This window comes from Hemitrygon akajei, chromosome 2 (assembly GCF_048418815.1).
Source record: "Hemitrygon akajei chromosome 2, sHemAka1.3, whole genome shotgun sequence".
NCBI classification, from domain to species: Eukaryota; Metazoa; Chordata; class Chondrichthyes; order Myliobatiformes; family Dasyatidae; genus Hemitrygon; species Hemitrygon akajei.
The window spans coordinates 167,509,835-167,524,287 of NC_133125.1; the positions used below are offsets into that span (position 1 = coordinate 167,509,835).

Here is a 14,453-nt window from a genome sequence, read left to right on the forward strand (position 1 = left end):
AAATGTCCTACTGTGTCGTTCACCTCTTCTGTGGACATTTAATCTTCTTTCATATAGTGCCCTCCTCAAGCCATTTTTTATCTCCATCAGATTTACCTTACTGCATTCTATGCATAAGTGTATTTTTTCTGTCTCATTCTATGACTTATGAGCCACCCCTGACCCTGTTTAGCTTGCTGGTTTGATTGGCTTGATGTCAGTATTGCTGTTTCACTTTCAACATCTGAAATTTTCATCTGTGTCATGTGTGCATAATTCATATTTGGCACGATAAGGGATTCAAGGAACAGCATAAAACATAACACAGTTCAATGCTATACGAGCAAGTTCACTTGATATTTGTATTTAAAGGCTCTTTGAAACCCTAATTGCGGGTTATCAGCGGGTGGGGGTGGGTGGGTTCAAGAAATTCTGAATCCCATGCGCCACTAAAATGTATTAAAGCCATTGATTCCAATAAACAAGTGTGTATGGGGTGGGAAATGGTACCTTTTTCATTAAGAATGCATTAGGTGTAAGGATATAATGCTGAAACTTCATAATGCGTTGAGAAACTACATTTCAGTTTTGGGCCCCCTATCAAAGAATGGATGTGCTGACATTGGAGAAGGTCCTGGGGATGTTCAGAAGAATGATCCCAGGAATGAATGGACTCAAGTATGAGGAGAGTTTCATGACTCTGGGCCTGTACACGCTGGAATTTAGAAGAATGACAGGAGATCTCATTGAAACCTCCTGAATTTTGAAAGGCCTAGACAGAGTGGATGTAAAGAGGGTGCTTCCAGAAGGCACAGCCTCAGAATAGAAGGATGTCCCTTTAGAGCAGAGATGAGGAGACTGGGTGAATCTGGAATTCATTGTCGAGGCCAAGTCATTGGGTACATTTAAAGCAGAGGTTGGAAGATTCTTTATTAGTCCTTGTATTGAAGGTTGCAGGGAGAAGGCAGGAGAATGGGGTTGAGAGGGATAATAAATTAGTCATGATCAAACAGAGGGACAGATGGCCCTAATTGTGCTCCTATATCTCCTGGCCTTCTGGTCTTAAACCCAAATGACACAGGGATTCTGTTTCACTTACCTGGTATGAGAGCATGTGTTGGGTAGGGTGGGTAGGGAGATGGTGGGGAAGGTGGTAGGGGGAGGTAGTTATGTGGTAGCATAAATTAATTTGGAGGGCCTCTTCTTAACCTCTCCAAATGCAAGATGCATAGTAAATTTATTATGAAGTTACATATATGTCACCGTATACTACCCTGAGGTTCATTTTCTTGCAGGCATTCAGAGTAAATAGAAAGAAACCCTGTAGAATCAATGAGAAACCATTCACAACAAAGATGGACAGCCAACCAGTGTGCAAAAGACAGCAAACAGTGAAAATACATAAGGAGAACAATAATAATAAATAAGCAATTAATATTCAACAACATGAGTTATTGAGTCTTTAAAAGAGAGTCCATAGGTTGTGGAATGAGTTCTGTGCTGGGGTGATTGAAGTTATTTCCTCTGGTTTAAGATCCTAATGGTTGAAGGGTAATGCAGTGAAAGAACACTGTTACTAACTTTGAAGCCCCACAACTCTCTGTTCATACATGTTATGGGAAGTCAGATTTTTGTTAAGGCATTGCCTCATAATTTATCAGGTAAATAGGTTGGACTAGAATTCTGCTTGATTTATTTATTCTGGAGTTTTTCATCTGGCTGGAGTCTACCGATAGGTGTAAAGTAATGCTCTGAATGAGGTCTGGAGGTTGCTTTCCATTTTGAGGTGCACAGTCTATGAATCATATTGAAATGTGTCAGAGTCTCCATTCAGTGCCTGTAGCACAGGGGGTTGAGAATGTCAGGTGGGATGAATCTGGCAGATGTACTGAGACTGGGAGTAGCTGCTTATTTTGTGATTGGTACTTTTTTCCTTCCTTCCCTCTGCACTCCTGAAGAGTGAAGGATCATCGATGGATGTGCACATCAATGTGGAACAGAGTCCTATTCAGGTAACTTCAGTTCCTCTTTCCTTCCTTCCCTCATCTTCCATCTCGAACATCCATCGTAACCTTTATCCGTGCTTGAATCTTGGAAATCTGCATTTTTTGCAGATGGTTGGCAAGGCTATTGCATAAGGTGTCAAGCCTGTATGCAGTATAGCATAAATAGAGCTTGGTCAGTGTAGCCCAGACTCCCCTCCTCAATTCCATCTGGAACGAAGGAGATGGACGTTGGATTTGTGGAAGCTTGGACTGGAAAAGTCAAAGTAAATTTATTATCAAAATGTGTATATGTTACCATACACGACCTTGAGGTTAAACTTCTTGCAGTCATTTACAGGAAAGTAAGAAAGATGGGACTCCTCAAATATTTCAACCATTGGGAATTATTTGTGTTGTGTCTTCTACATCTTCAGAAATCTGATATGGGTCAATCTATACATACTGTTTTCTGTTGAAATAATTTGAAATACAATTAGAATGATTAGATTTGGACTTTTTAATTACTGACTCAGTGTGAATCTAAAGTTTCAGTGCCTATTGCATCAATCCCATCAAAGTTGCTTTGAACCTTCCGTTACTTGTGCTCTTTGGCTCATTGGAAGTTAATTCTGCTGTTTGCCTGTTTTCTGGTATCACTGAGTGAGTTTGTTTTCCTTTAAGGATGTCCTTTACGTATTGTGCACTCTCAGGAGAGAATTTAAGTCTACTGCCTCATGAAAGTGGGACATCACAGTTTGAAGAAAGATGGGGGTGATGATCTTGGTTTCTTGGCCACTGCTTGTTTCTCATCTAACACAATGGTGTTTCTGGAAGTTTGTTCTCCACATATGGTCCACTGCACCACCTTCAGCACAACAGTTCACTTTTGATTGCAAAATGCTTTGGAACATCCCTTGCATACCATACGCTTACTTCTCTCTCTCGCTCGCTCTCTCTCTCTCTCTGTGTCTCTGCTTCCCCTCCTGAAGGCTGTTTTGAAAACTGAAGTCTACTGGTTTTTAAAAATAGTACATTTACATTGTCTGGATCCAGTAAATTGTGTGTTCAATGCAAGTCTTTCTTTGCAAACCTGTCTTTTTTAAATGTTGCTTAATTTGTTTAAATACTCAGTTCTGAACACTGGTTCTTAGCATTATCTCTGCTAATAATAATGCTTTCTAAAACAATGCCATGTCAGAACTTTTTGAACATTGTAGGTACATGGAACTGCATCAACACTCCCTTCCTCTCTCCCTGCACCTCTAGAAGGATGTATTGAAAACCAACATATGCAGGTTAAAGTTCACATACCTTGTCTGGATCCAGTAAATTGCCCACTTAATGCTGTGGAGCTGGTCCTGGGGTGTGACTGCTTCAACAGGAGGGCTAAACCAGGTGAGAGTAGTCATTCAGCTTTATACTCAGTGAGACAGGGATGTACCTGTCCTAGCATGAGAAGTCAGCTCTGCCAAAATGGGCAGACCAGATCCATAGTGACATCCAGTGGTCAGGAAGGTGGTTCTGCAATGCTTCGTAGAGAGCAAAGGGCATGATGAGGCACTGAAGATGTCATGGTCATCTACTGCAACCAAGATAGACCCCAGTTTGTGACAACTACTCGTACCACTGGACCTGGACTTCAGAGGCCAATACAGTGGAACTGCCCCAGTGCAATGACTTTTCCACATTTAAAAACTCCCTTGTCATTGTTGTCCATTGATATGATGGACAACCAACAGTTGGCCTTGGGCTGTCTGATCTGTCATGTTGGGAGGACGCTCCACTTGATCTCATTGTCCTAGGATTATGAGAAGGGTCCTGCTCATGAATGATCTTTGCCTTTGGCATGATTATGTCTAATGAGTTCACAAGTCTGGTGAAAGACCATGTTGTCCAGCGAACTGTTGATCTGATAAATAATACTGGTGGGACAATACTCAGGAGTGTTGTCTCCAGAACTAAGCTGCAGCTCTCAGGAGAGAAGAGTTAAGTTGGTGGGAAATAAGATGGTGAAGTTTGGCCAGCATTTACAGTTGAATGTACTCGGGTCGCTGAAGTTGTTACCGAGCTTCTATCTTGGCATTTTTATTGCTTGTAGAACTAGTGAGATGTAGTTTGATGGGACAGCAAGAATTTATTCCTATGATCTTTAAAATCACCTGCTGTTAAGGAATACTAATATACTTGTACTAGCTTTGCTAACTGCTTGGTGTTTGGTATATTTTTGCTGTGTTCTATACTGAAAGGTTGACCTGGCTTTCTTACCTGGCTTATGGGTAAAGCAATAAGTGTTTGTTTTTCCTGCAGCCTTCTGCATTCTTGCATCTGTTGGAATGGTTATCTGCTTGGGCAGTGGAGACACAAGCCCTGGATATGCTGGGCAAGGAAAGCTCAGGACCACAATCTGCTGTGTCCTGTACATTGCACCTCTTGCAGATTATAAAGCAACAGCATTAGATATGATAAGAGGGAGATCGTTCACTTTGGCTTCTGGGCTGGGGAGAGATGCAAGGGACATAATAATAAGAAACATTCTGAGCAGCTTCAGAGGCACTAGAGCAAAATACATGATAGATGTTCAGGGATGAGATCAGAACCGGAAGGTAATGTCGATGTAGTAAGACTGAGATACTTCCTCCATAAAAGCCGGGTCTCAGGACTGGTGTGATGAAACTCTTTGTGGTAAAGTTGACACAGTGGTTACCCCTCCGTTTGGCAAGGTCAGACTGTGGTCAAAACCCACTAACTGAGGAAAGAGGATTGTTTTATTCAACCAGACTGAGGTAGTACCTGGGTTCTGTAAGTGCTCCAATGCTGAGAACTGTCCATTAAGCATTTACATTATTTCCCCATGTAAAGGAGCAATTTCTCCTAAAACAAGATAAAAATCCATTGTCTTGAAATAGTTGAGCCTCTTTCCAGATGTGCTCATTTTTGCCTCAGTACTGTCATTCTGTAACTCCCCACATGGTATCATCTGCATACACTTTCATTGAATACCTTCTGTGTTCACCCTAACACCACCCATAAGTAAACAAATAGAACATGCAGGTTTTACCCAGCTTACGAACACCTGCTTGTGTACAGCCCGTAGATGCGGACAAGTGTTCGGGGCACCAGCCGATGGTTTGTCAGCTATAGTGAGGCTGCAGGCATCATCTGCTGGGCCTGAGCTTGGTTTGTAGCCTTATTCCCACTTGTTACAAGTAGCCCGCAGGAATGGAAACATTGATGTAAAGTGGGAAGATTCTGCATCCGGTCATTAATGGATAACACAAAACACTTTAATCTTGCTAGCAAAACATTTATGACAGAATTTGCATGAAGTCAGTAAGCCATGTCTTCTGTAACCTGAGGAGCCCCCTATATTGGATAGGTCATTGAAGCTACCCCCACGGAGAGCAGTTGAGACAGCTCCAGTATAGGGAAGTAGATAGACATATGAAGGAAAAAGGAATAGAGAGGTGGAAGGAGATGTGTGGAGCATAAAGACTGGCATGGCCTATTTCTGCACAATAATTTATTTATTAGCTTGATGTCATTTCACAAATGTTAATTGTGATACTTTGTATTGTTCTTTCTTCCCCCAAAGGTCTGTTGTATTTCCATCCCCAACTGCACCTTGTTCCTGACCCCACTTCTAGCCTTGGCTGAGTGAAGCCCCCATTTCTTCTCCTTTAATTGATAAAACCGCACATCGTACGCGGGTTAAATGCCACCATTGGATTTGCAGAGGCCATCTGGGTGCAGATGTATCAGCCCCACCCTTCGTACCCTTGGCGGCCAGCCAAACAGGCTGCCTTTCGCTGCAAGAGCCTCCCAGAGCTTGCACCATCATTGGCCCAGAAATGCATCCAGACCAAGAGTGGCCTGCCAAAAACTGATGCATGCATACCACTTTGCACTTTTTTGTGGTTGCTTCAATCCCATTTTTGCCCATGGTGATTCAAATCAAATTGTATTTTTTTAAAGCAAGACTAAAACTTAGTGTATAATGGTAAAGATGTTGTTCCCTTTGAGTGGGACTGGCTTGCTTCATTCACTTCACCCTTGGGTGCCCCTGCTCAAGGTTCTGCCTTCCTCAAACAATGTCTTGTTTTGGCCGGCATGATAGTGTATGGGTTAGCATAATGCTATTACAGCCCCAGGTACCCGGGTTCAATTACGCCTTCTGCAAGGAGTTTATGCATTCTTCCCATGACCACGTGGCCTTCCTCCCACATTCCAAAGGTGCAAGAATTAGTGGTTTAATTGGTCACATGGGTGTAATTGGGCAGCACAGGTTCATTAAGCCAAAAGGATTGTGACTGTGCCGTATCTCTAAATAAAAATATCAAACTAAGTAACACCCATCCTGCGGCAGTGATTTGAATTCAGCTAATTCTTGTGTTTGGAACTGTCTCTGCGGAATAACACCATTCTGTAGGAGTGCAAAACTGTGTTAAATCAATAGCCAGATCAGAGGTACTCACTGCTGATGACACTTATCTTTGTTTACACAGAGTGAGCCACGAGTTCGCCTGGTGCTGGCACAGCACATGCTGAGGGACATCCAGGGCATCTTGAACAGGCTTGAGGTGAGGAACAAACTTTGTGAACTTTGTAATAAAAGCAAAGTGCTGCTAATTCTCCGCAGGTCAGACAGCATCTGTGCACAGAAGAAAATTTGTACTGCTTGATGTGACTGTTTTTCTAAAAAAAAAAGTGGCTTTGTAAACTCCTGTTTTCAGTTACAGGTGTGGAATATTCCCTGAGGAAGATGATTTTCATAGGTATATTTTTAGAGATGGTCAATCCTTTTTCTAAATTGATCTGTCTCTGTGTGGAAGAATTTGCTCCAAACTGAGGATAAAAGTCTAGCACCCAAAATGGTAGTGCCCCCCCCCCCCAGGTTACTTTGTTTTCTCTGTGTTGCATCGCACTCTCATCTGTTTCAATAACTGCCCATAACGTATCTCTCTGTATAAACCTGCTACTGTTTCACTGAATCAGATATTTATTTATTGAGATACAGTGAGGCATGGTGCCAGAGGACTGGAAAATTTCAAATGTCACTCCACTCTTTAAGAAAGGAGGAAGGCAGCAGAAAGGAAATTATAGACCAGTTAGCCTGACCTCAGTGGTTGGGAAGATGTTGGAGTCAATTGCTAAGGATGAGGTTATGGAGTACTTAGTGACACAGGACGAGATAGGACAAAGTCGAGGGGTCTCAAGATGGCGCTTATGGAGTAAACCGCTTCTAGGCTTTGCTCCAAACCTTTTACGTCTTTTTAACCTACAAACACCCCTTAAAGGATCTTCTTATACTTATTCTAAAGGGGTCTAAACATACAGAATTTTTCTTTTTAACTATTTGAATCATTCTCAACTTGCTGAAATGTCTAAAGCAAAAGAATCGAAACAGACAAAAGAACCGATAACTTTAGAAACAATTGTGAAGCTTATAGAAGACAAATTTGAAGAACTGGAGAGAAAATTAACCGTAAAGCTTTTTCGGTATGATGAACGTTTGAAGCTGGTTGAAGAAAAGCTCCAGATACTTACACTGGAATCACAAAAACAACAAGCAAGTATTTTGGCTCTTGAAGAAGCCGCTCGCAAGAAAGATCGTATAATTGAAAAAATACAAGAAGAGCAAACTTCGACTTCTCAACAGATGGATCGTTATAAAGTTAAAATTACTGATTTGGAAAATCACTCTCGAAGACAAAATCTTCGGTTAATTGGGATTCCCGAAAAATTTGAGAGCGGTGATCTTACCGTTTTCTTCTCTAAATTTCTAATGGATGTCTTGGGTCCAGAGGTACTGGACTCTCTCCCGGTAATCGATCAGGCACACTTTGTCTCCCGTTTTCGGTCTGATTCAAGTTTGAAACCAGGACATGTAATTCTCTGGATCCATTACCCTCATACCAAAGAACGTTTGGTTCGGGCAGCTCGGAAAAAGGGTATAATCAGCTATCAAGAGTTTAAATTTTGCATTCTGGAAGATTATAGCCCTGAAGTCTTAAGGGCAAGAATGGCTTTTAGATCGGTTATGTCGAAATTTCACCAGAAAGGCTGCAAGCAAGCGCTGTTATTTCCAGCACACTTGAGAGTCACTCTTGAGGACGGAACTTTTCGGCTGTTTAAATCTCCAGCGGATGCTCAAGGTTTCCTGGAACAATGACATTCTATCGGGCTGACTAATGTAATTTAGCCTATAGATTTGGATCTGTTACAGATTGATGTTTGGTTTTTTTTTGGGTATGGCTTACATGTATTTCTTATATATGGTTAAAGCTCTTTTTGCTGGGTTTATTTTGACTTTATTATTTTTCCATATTATTAATCTATTAGCATTGAAAATAACTTATTAGGGTTGTTTTCCTTTTTGCTTTTCTTTTTAAGCTGATATACGCTTTTTTTATACTCTTAACATTTAAATATTAAGATTAAAAAAAAATAAAATGGCGTTTCTTCTTCCCGACAGACTTCAGTGCTTGGAACGTCATATCTGTTTTGATGTGTTTGAAAGTTTTAAACTTTCATTTACAATACCAATCCAGTATTAATCATTTATGGGTTTTATTGTTTTAATTCTTTTTTAACCCTTTTGTTTATATACATTTATAAAACTAATTTTATATTTTAACTTTTGTTATTACCAACCCTCTTTTATAATGTGGGTTGTTTGTATTTTTTTTTAACTTTGTTATGTCTGAGTTGCCGTCTTGAGACGCGGGGGTAATTTTAGTATTAGATTGCTTGCTTGCCTCTTTTTGGCTTTTTTCCTGGGGTTTTGAGGGTAGAGGGACGGGGATTTTTCTTTTTTCTTTTCTTTTTGCTTGCTTTCTGCTTAGTTTTATTTCATGGGCTTATATGAAACTACAAAAATGGTCGCAGTGCCGTGACTTCGGGTTTCTCCTTGAACTTACTTCCTTCTTCCGGGTTCATGAGTTCACTTTTTTTTCAAACTTATGTGTTAACTGTAATAAATATTGTCAATATGGATAGGACTATTAACTTTGTTTCTTGGAATACTAATGGTTTAAATCATCCGATCAAACGGAAAAAAACATTCAAAGTATTCCATAGAATGAATGCTAATGTTATTTTTGTACAAGAGACTCATGTAAGGAAGGTGGATAGTCAACGGTTGTTTAGGTTTTGGAAGGGCCAACAGTATCACTCAAATTCGCAAGCCAAAGTAAGAGGTGTTTCCATTTTTATAGATTCATCAACTTCTTTTATACATCATGAAACAATTTCAGATCCGCAAGGTAGAATTTTGCTTATTACTGGTCTACTTTTTAATCAAAAAGTTGTTTTAGTTAATGTTTATGCTCCAAATACTGATTGTCCTAAATTTTTTAAATGTTTATTTACATCCTTTCCTAATTTGAATCAATATAGATTGATAATGGGTGGGGATTTTAATTGTTGTCTAAACCCTTTGATGGATAGATCCAAGCCCACCCAAACTCTTCCGAATAAATCGGCTTCTCTCATTAACTCTTTTATGATTGATTCAGCTATTTGTGAAATTTGGCGTTTTTTACACCCTAATAACAAAGAGTTTTCATACTTTTCCCATGTTTACCATAATTACTCAAGACTTGATTACTTTTTCATTGATCACCATTTACTTACAGATGTTATGGATTGTAAATATGACTCTATTACCATATCTGATCATGCACCTTTGAAGTTATCTATTAAGATGACGGATTCATATATTAATACTAAAGGTTGGAGGTTTAATCCTGTTTTATTGCAGGATTCTGACTTTGTCAACTTTATTAAACAGCAAATTGATTTGTTTTTCTCAACAAATTCTACAGCAGAGATCTCTAGTGGAACTTTGTGGGATACTTTTAAGGCATATATTCGTGGACAGATTATTTCATACTCTGCTGGAGTTAGGAAACAAACTAATTCTAAAATATTAACACTAGTTGATAAAATCAAAGCAATTGACAAGATTTATTCAATGACCCCTAGCAAAGAACTTTATAAAGAAAGAGTGGAACTTCAAATGGAGCATAGCTTACTATTATCCTCCTCGATTGAAAGTCAGTTAATTAAATCAAAAGCCCAATTCTATACATATGGAGATAAGTCTGGTAAATTACTAGCTAACCAATTGAAAATTGCTTCGGATAAACGACAGATTACTAGGATTCGTAAACAAGATGGTACTTTGACGATTGATCACAAAGAGATAAATAAAGCCTTTCAAGATTTTTATAATTCCTTATATCAATCAGAATGTACTAAGGACTCTTCTATAATAAATGAATTTTTAAGGAAATTGAATATTCCAAAAGTAACTGTTGAGGATAGTGTATTTTTGGATACACCTACTACTGAGTCTGAAATAGAAAAAGCTATTTTTTCAATGAATTCGGGTAAAGCTTCTGGTCCAGATGATTTTTCTACAGAGTTTTTTAAATCTTTTTCTTCCATACTTTCTCCTTGGCTTTGTAAAATTTTTAAAGATGCATTAAGTATAGGCAAACTACCACAATCTTTTTATTATGAAGCTTCTATTTCTTTAATTCTTAAAAAAGATAAAGACCCTACTGAATGCGCATCCTATCGGCCTATATCCTTGTTGAATATGGATTTTAAGATTTTCAGTAAACTTTTGGCTATTAGACTAGAAAATATATTACCTCGAATTATTTCTGAAGATCAGACTGGATTTATTATAAATCGCTATTCATCTTTTAACATTAGAAAATTAATTAATATTATTTATACCTCTTCATCTAAAATACCAGAATGTGTCATTTCTTTAGATGCCGAAAAAGCATTTGATAGAGTCGAATGGCCATATTTATTTAATACAATGCAACATTTTAATTTTAGTTCAAAATTTATATCATGGATTAAATTAATATACCATAAACCCTTAGCTTCGGTTTTTACCAATAATCAAAGATCCCCTTTTTTTCAGTTATTTCGGGGTACAAGGCAAGGTTGTCCTTTAAGTCCTTTATTATTTGACATTGCTTTAGAACCCTTGGCTATAGCTATTCGTGAATCACCCAATATTTTCGGTATTACCCGTGGGGAGACGACGTATAAGGTATCATTATATGCGGATGACTTGCTATTATATATATCTGACCCTGAAAGATCTATTCCTGCTATTTCTTCTTTGCTTGCTCAATTTAGTAACTTTTCTGGTTATAAATTGAATTTTAATAAGAGTAAACTATTTCCATTAAATATGCATGTTCCAATTTATAATCATGTACCATATAGAATTGTTACAGATTATTTTACTTATTTAGGTATTAAAATTACTAAAAAACATAAAGATTTATTTAAAACTAATTTTCTACCTTTAATCGATCAAATTAAGCAACTTGCTAATAGGTAGTCTCCACTATCTTTATCTTTGGTAGGCAGAATTAATGCCATTAAGATGATGATACTACCTAAATTTTTATATTTATTTCAAGCATTACCAATTTTTATTCCTAAATCTTTTTTTGATATGGTTGACTCTAAAATATCTTCTTATTTGTGGCAGAACAAAAATCCTAGACTAGGCAAAAAATATTTACAGAAGCCTAAGAAGGAGGGCGGCTTGGCTCTACCAAACTTAAGATTTTACTATTGGGCAGTTAATATACGGTATTTAATATTCTGGACACAAGAATCGACTACAGCTGCTTGCCCACAATGGGTAAATTTGGAATGTAAATCTGTGCAAGATTTTTCATTGATCTCAATCTTAGGATCTTCACTTCCTTTTTCGTTACTCAAAATGAATAAACAGATAACTAATCCCATAGTCAAGTATACATTATGAATTTGGTTTCAATTTCGTAAATTTTTTGGCTTGAATAAGTTTATGCTGTCATGTCCTATAATATCTAACTACTTCTTTCGGCCTTCATCTATAGATCAGGCTTTTCTTTTATGGAAAACAAAAGGTATAACATGTTTTCGTGATCTGTTTTTGGATGATAACATTATGTCCTTTGAACAGCTATCTAATAAATATAATTTACCTAAAACCCATTTTTTTAGATATTTGCAAGTCAGAAATTTTCTGTATAATGAATTAAAGTCTTTTTCGAAAGAATGTCCATTGGACATTACAGAAAGAATTTTAGCCCTCAATCCTTGTCAAAAAGGTTTAGTTGCTATCATTTATAATATGATTATGAGTGTACAGCCAGATGTATCAGAGAAAATTAAGAAGGAATGGCAAGAAGAATTGCATTGTCCTATATCTACTGAGCAATGGGAAAAAATTTTATCATTGGTAAATTCGTCCTCTATTTGTGCTAAACATGCTCTAATACAATTTAAGGTTGTACATAGAGCTCACATGTCTAAAGATAAACTTGCTCGATTTTATTCTCATGTTAATTCAACCTGTGACAGATGTCATTCTGATGTTGCTTCATTGACTCATATGTTTTGGTCTTGTCCTTGTTTACAAAATTATTGGAAAGATATTTTTGATATTATTTCAAGAGTTTTAATTATCAATTTCCAACCGCATCCTTTTACTGCAATTTTTGGTTTATCAATGATAGATAATAATCGTCTATCCGCTTCATCTCAATGAATAATTGCATTTGTTACATTAATGGCTAGAAGATCTATTTTACTGAATTGGAAAGAAATTAACCCTCCAACTGTATTTCAGTGGTTTTCTCAAACTATTTCTTGTTTGAGTTTAGAAAAAATTAGAAGCGTGGTTTTTGATTCTTCAGTTAAATTTGAGGAAACTTGGAGACCATTTATTCAACATTTTCATATGAGTTAAATGGTCTGATCCTGAACCTTACTGTTATTATCCTTAATTATTTGGATGGAGTTTCGGAGTTATCGGCACTACTGTATGTATTTAACATTATGCAATTGCCCATGTTGGTTAGTTTTTTTTTAGTTTTTTTAAAAAGTTTTCTTTTAGTTTTTTGGGGGGTTTTTTTTCCTCTTTTTTTTTTCCTCTTTTTTTCGATTCTTTTACATTAATACTAGGAGTTTGGGAGGCCTTATATATTGATTATTACATATCTGATTGTCTATTTAAACTATTAATTATGTACTCTCAAACATTCTGTATTTATATTTCACTAATATTTCTCATATTACAACGTGGGACACCTGCGGCCGAAAATCCGGTGCGGCCTAAAATCCGGTGCGGCTTGTACAAGTACAAAATTGATTTTCTTTCTAAAATTAGAGCCAGCGGCTTTTAATCAGGTGCGCTCTGTAGTGCGAAATCTACGGTATATTATATTCAGTGGTGTGAATGGGAAAAGCACTTTACTAAGTTTCACTTGTTTGTTGCCCATCCTCAATCTTGAAAGCCAATTAATTTCACCCCAGTAGATGGCTTCTGTACTTCAAGAACGTCTCCAGACAATCAAAAGCCCTTTATCCTGGATCAGGAGTGGCAAACCTTTTTGAAAGAATGTGCCCAAATTGGCAATAATCTGAAAAAATATCTCACTTGCCATGGTGTTGTACAGTGCCTATAAAAGGTATGCACCTGCCTTGGAAGTTTTCATGTTTTATTGTTTTACAATATTGAATCACAGTGCAATTAATTTGGCTTTTTTGACACTGACATGAAAGAGTCTTTTTCTGTTGATCAAAGTGAAAACAGATTTCTACAAAGTAATTTAAATTAATTACAAATATAAAACACAAAATAATTGATTGCATAAGTATTCACCCCCCCCCTTAATATGACACACTAAATCATAACTGGTAGCCAATTGGTTTTTGAAGTCACATAATTAGTTAAATGGAGATATGTTTTTGGAGACCTGTGTGCAATTGATTGTAGTAAAAGTAATAATAATAAACACATTATTGATCCTGAGTGGGAAATCCGTTATATACCTATACCTGGAAGGTCCAACTGTTGGTGAGTCAGTATCCCGGCAAAAACTCCACCATGAAGACATAAGAACACTCCAAGCAACTCTGCAAAAAAGGTTAATGAAAAGTACAAGTCAGGAGATAGATTAAGAAAACTTCCAAGTAACTGAATATCCCTTGGAGTACATTTGTCAATCATCAAGAACTGGGAAGAATATGGCTCAGTTGTAAATCTGCCTAGAGCAAGCCCTCTGCAAAAACTGAGTGACTGTGCAATAAGGGGACTAGTAGGAGAAGCCACCAAAACACCTATGGCAACTCGGGAAGAGTTACAAGCTTCAGTGGTGGAGATGAGAAAGACTGTGCATATAACAACTGTTGCCTGGGTGCTTCACCAGTCACAGAATGGGAGAGTGGCAAAGAGAAAGCCAGTGTTGTAAAAGCTCAATGTGAAATCTCAGCTAGAGTTTGCCAGAAGGCATGTGAGAGACTGAAATCTGCTGGAGAATGGGTGTATGGCCTGATGAATCCAAAATCGAGCTTTTTGGCCATCAGACAAAACACTTTTTGATGTAAGCCACACGGTGCACATCATCAAAAACACATCATCCCTACCGTGAAGCATGGCGGTGGCTGCATCATGCTGTGGGA

At 37.7% G+C, this 14,453-nt stretch overlaps 1 protein-coding gene across 6 annotated transcripts in view; it reads left to right on the plus strand.

Annotated features, from left to right (window-relative positions):
- The window catches only part of LOC140718335 (large proline-rich protein BAG6-like), a 127,376-nt gene that overhangs the window by 59,899 nt on the left and 53,024 nt on the right, over window positions 1-14,453 (plus strand). For 3 of the 6 annotated variants that reach the window (XM_073031930.1, XM_073031922.1, XM_073031940.1), the window contains exons 6-7: window positions 1,938-1,991; window positions 6,467-6,541. In XM_073031930.1, coding sequence (XP_072888031.1) covers window positions 1,938-1,991; window positions 6,467-6,541 — 129 coding nt within the window. The remainder of the gene's footprint in view (window positions 1-1,937; window positions 1,992-6,466; window positions 6,542-14,453) is intronic. The other 3 variants (XM_073031949.1, XM_073031966.1, XM_073031958.1) reach the window with 1 other exon arrangement.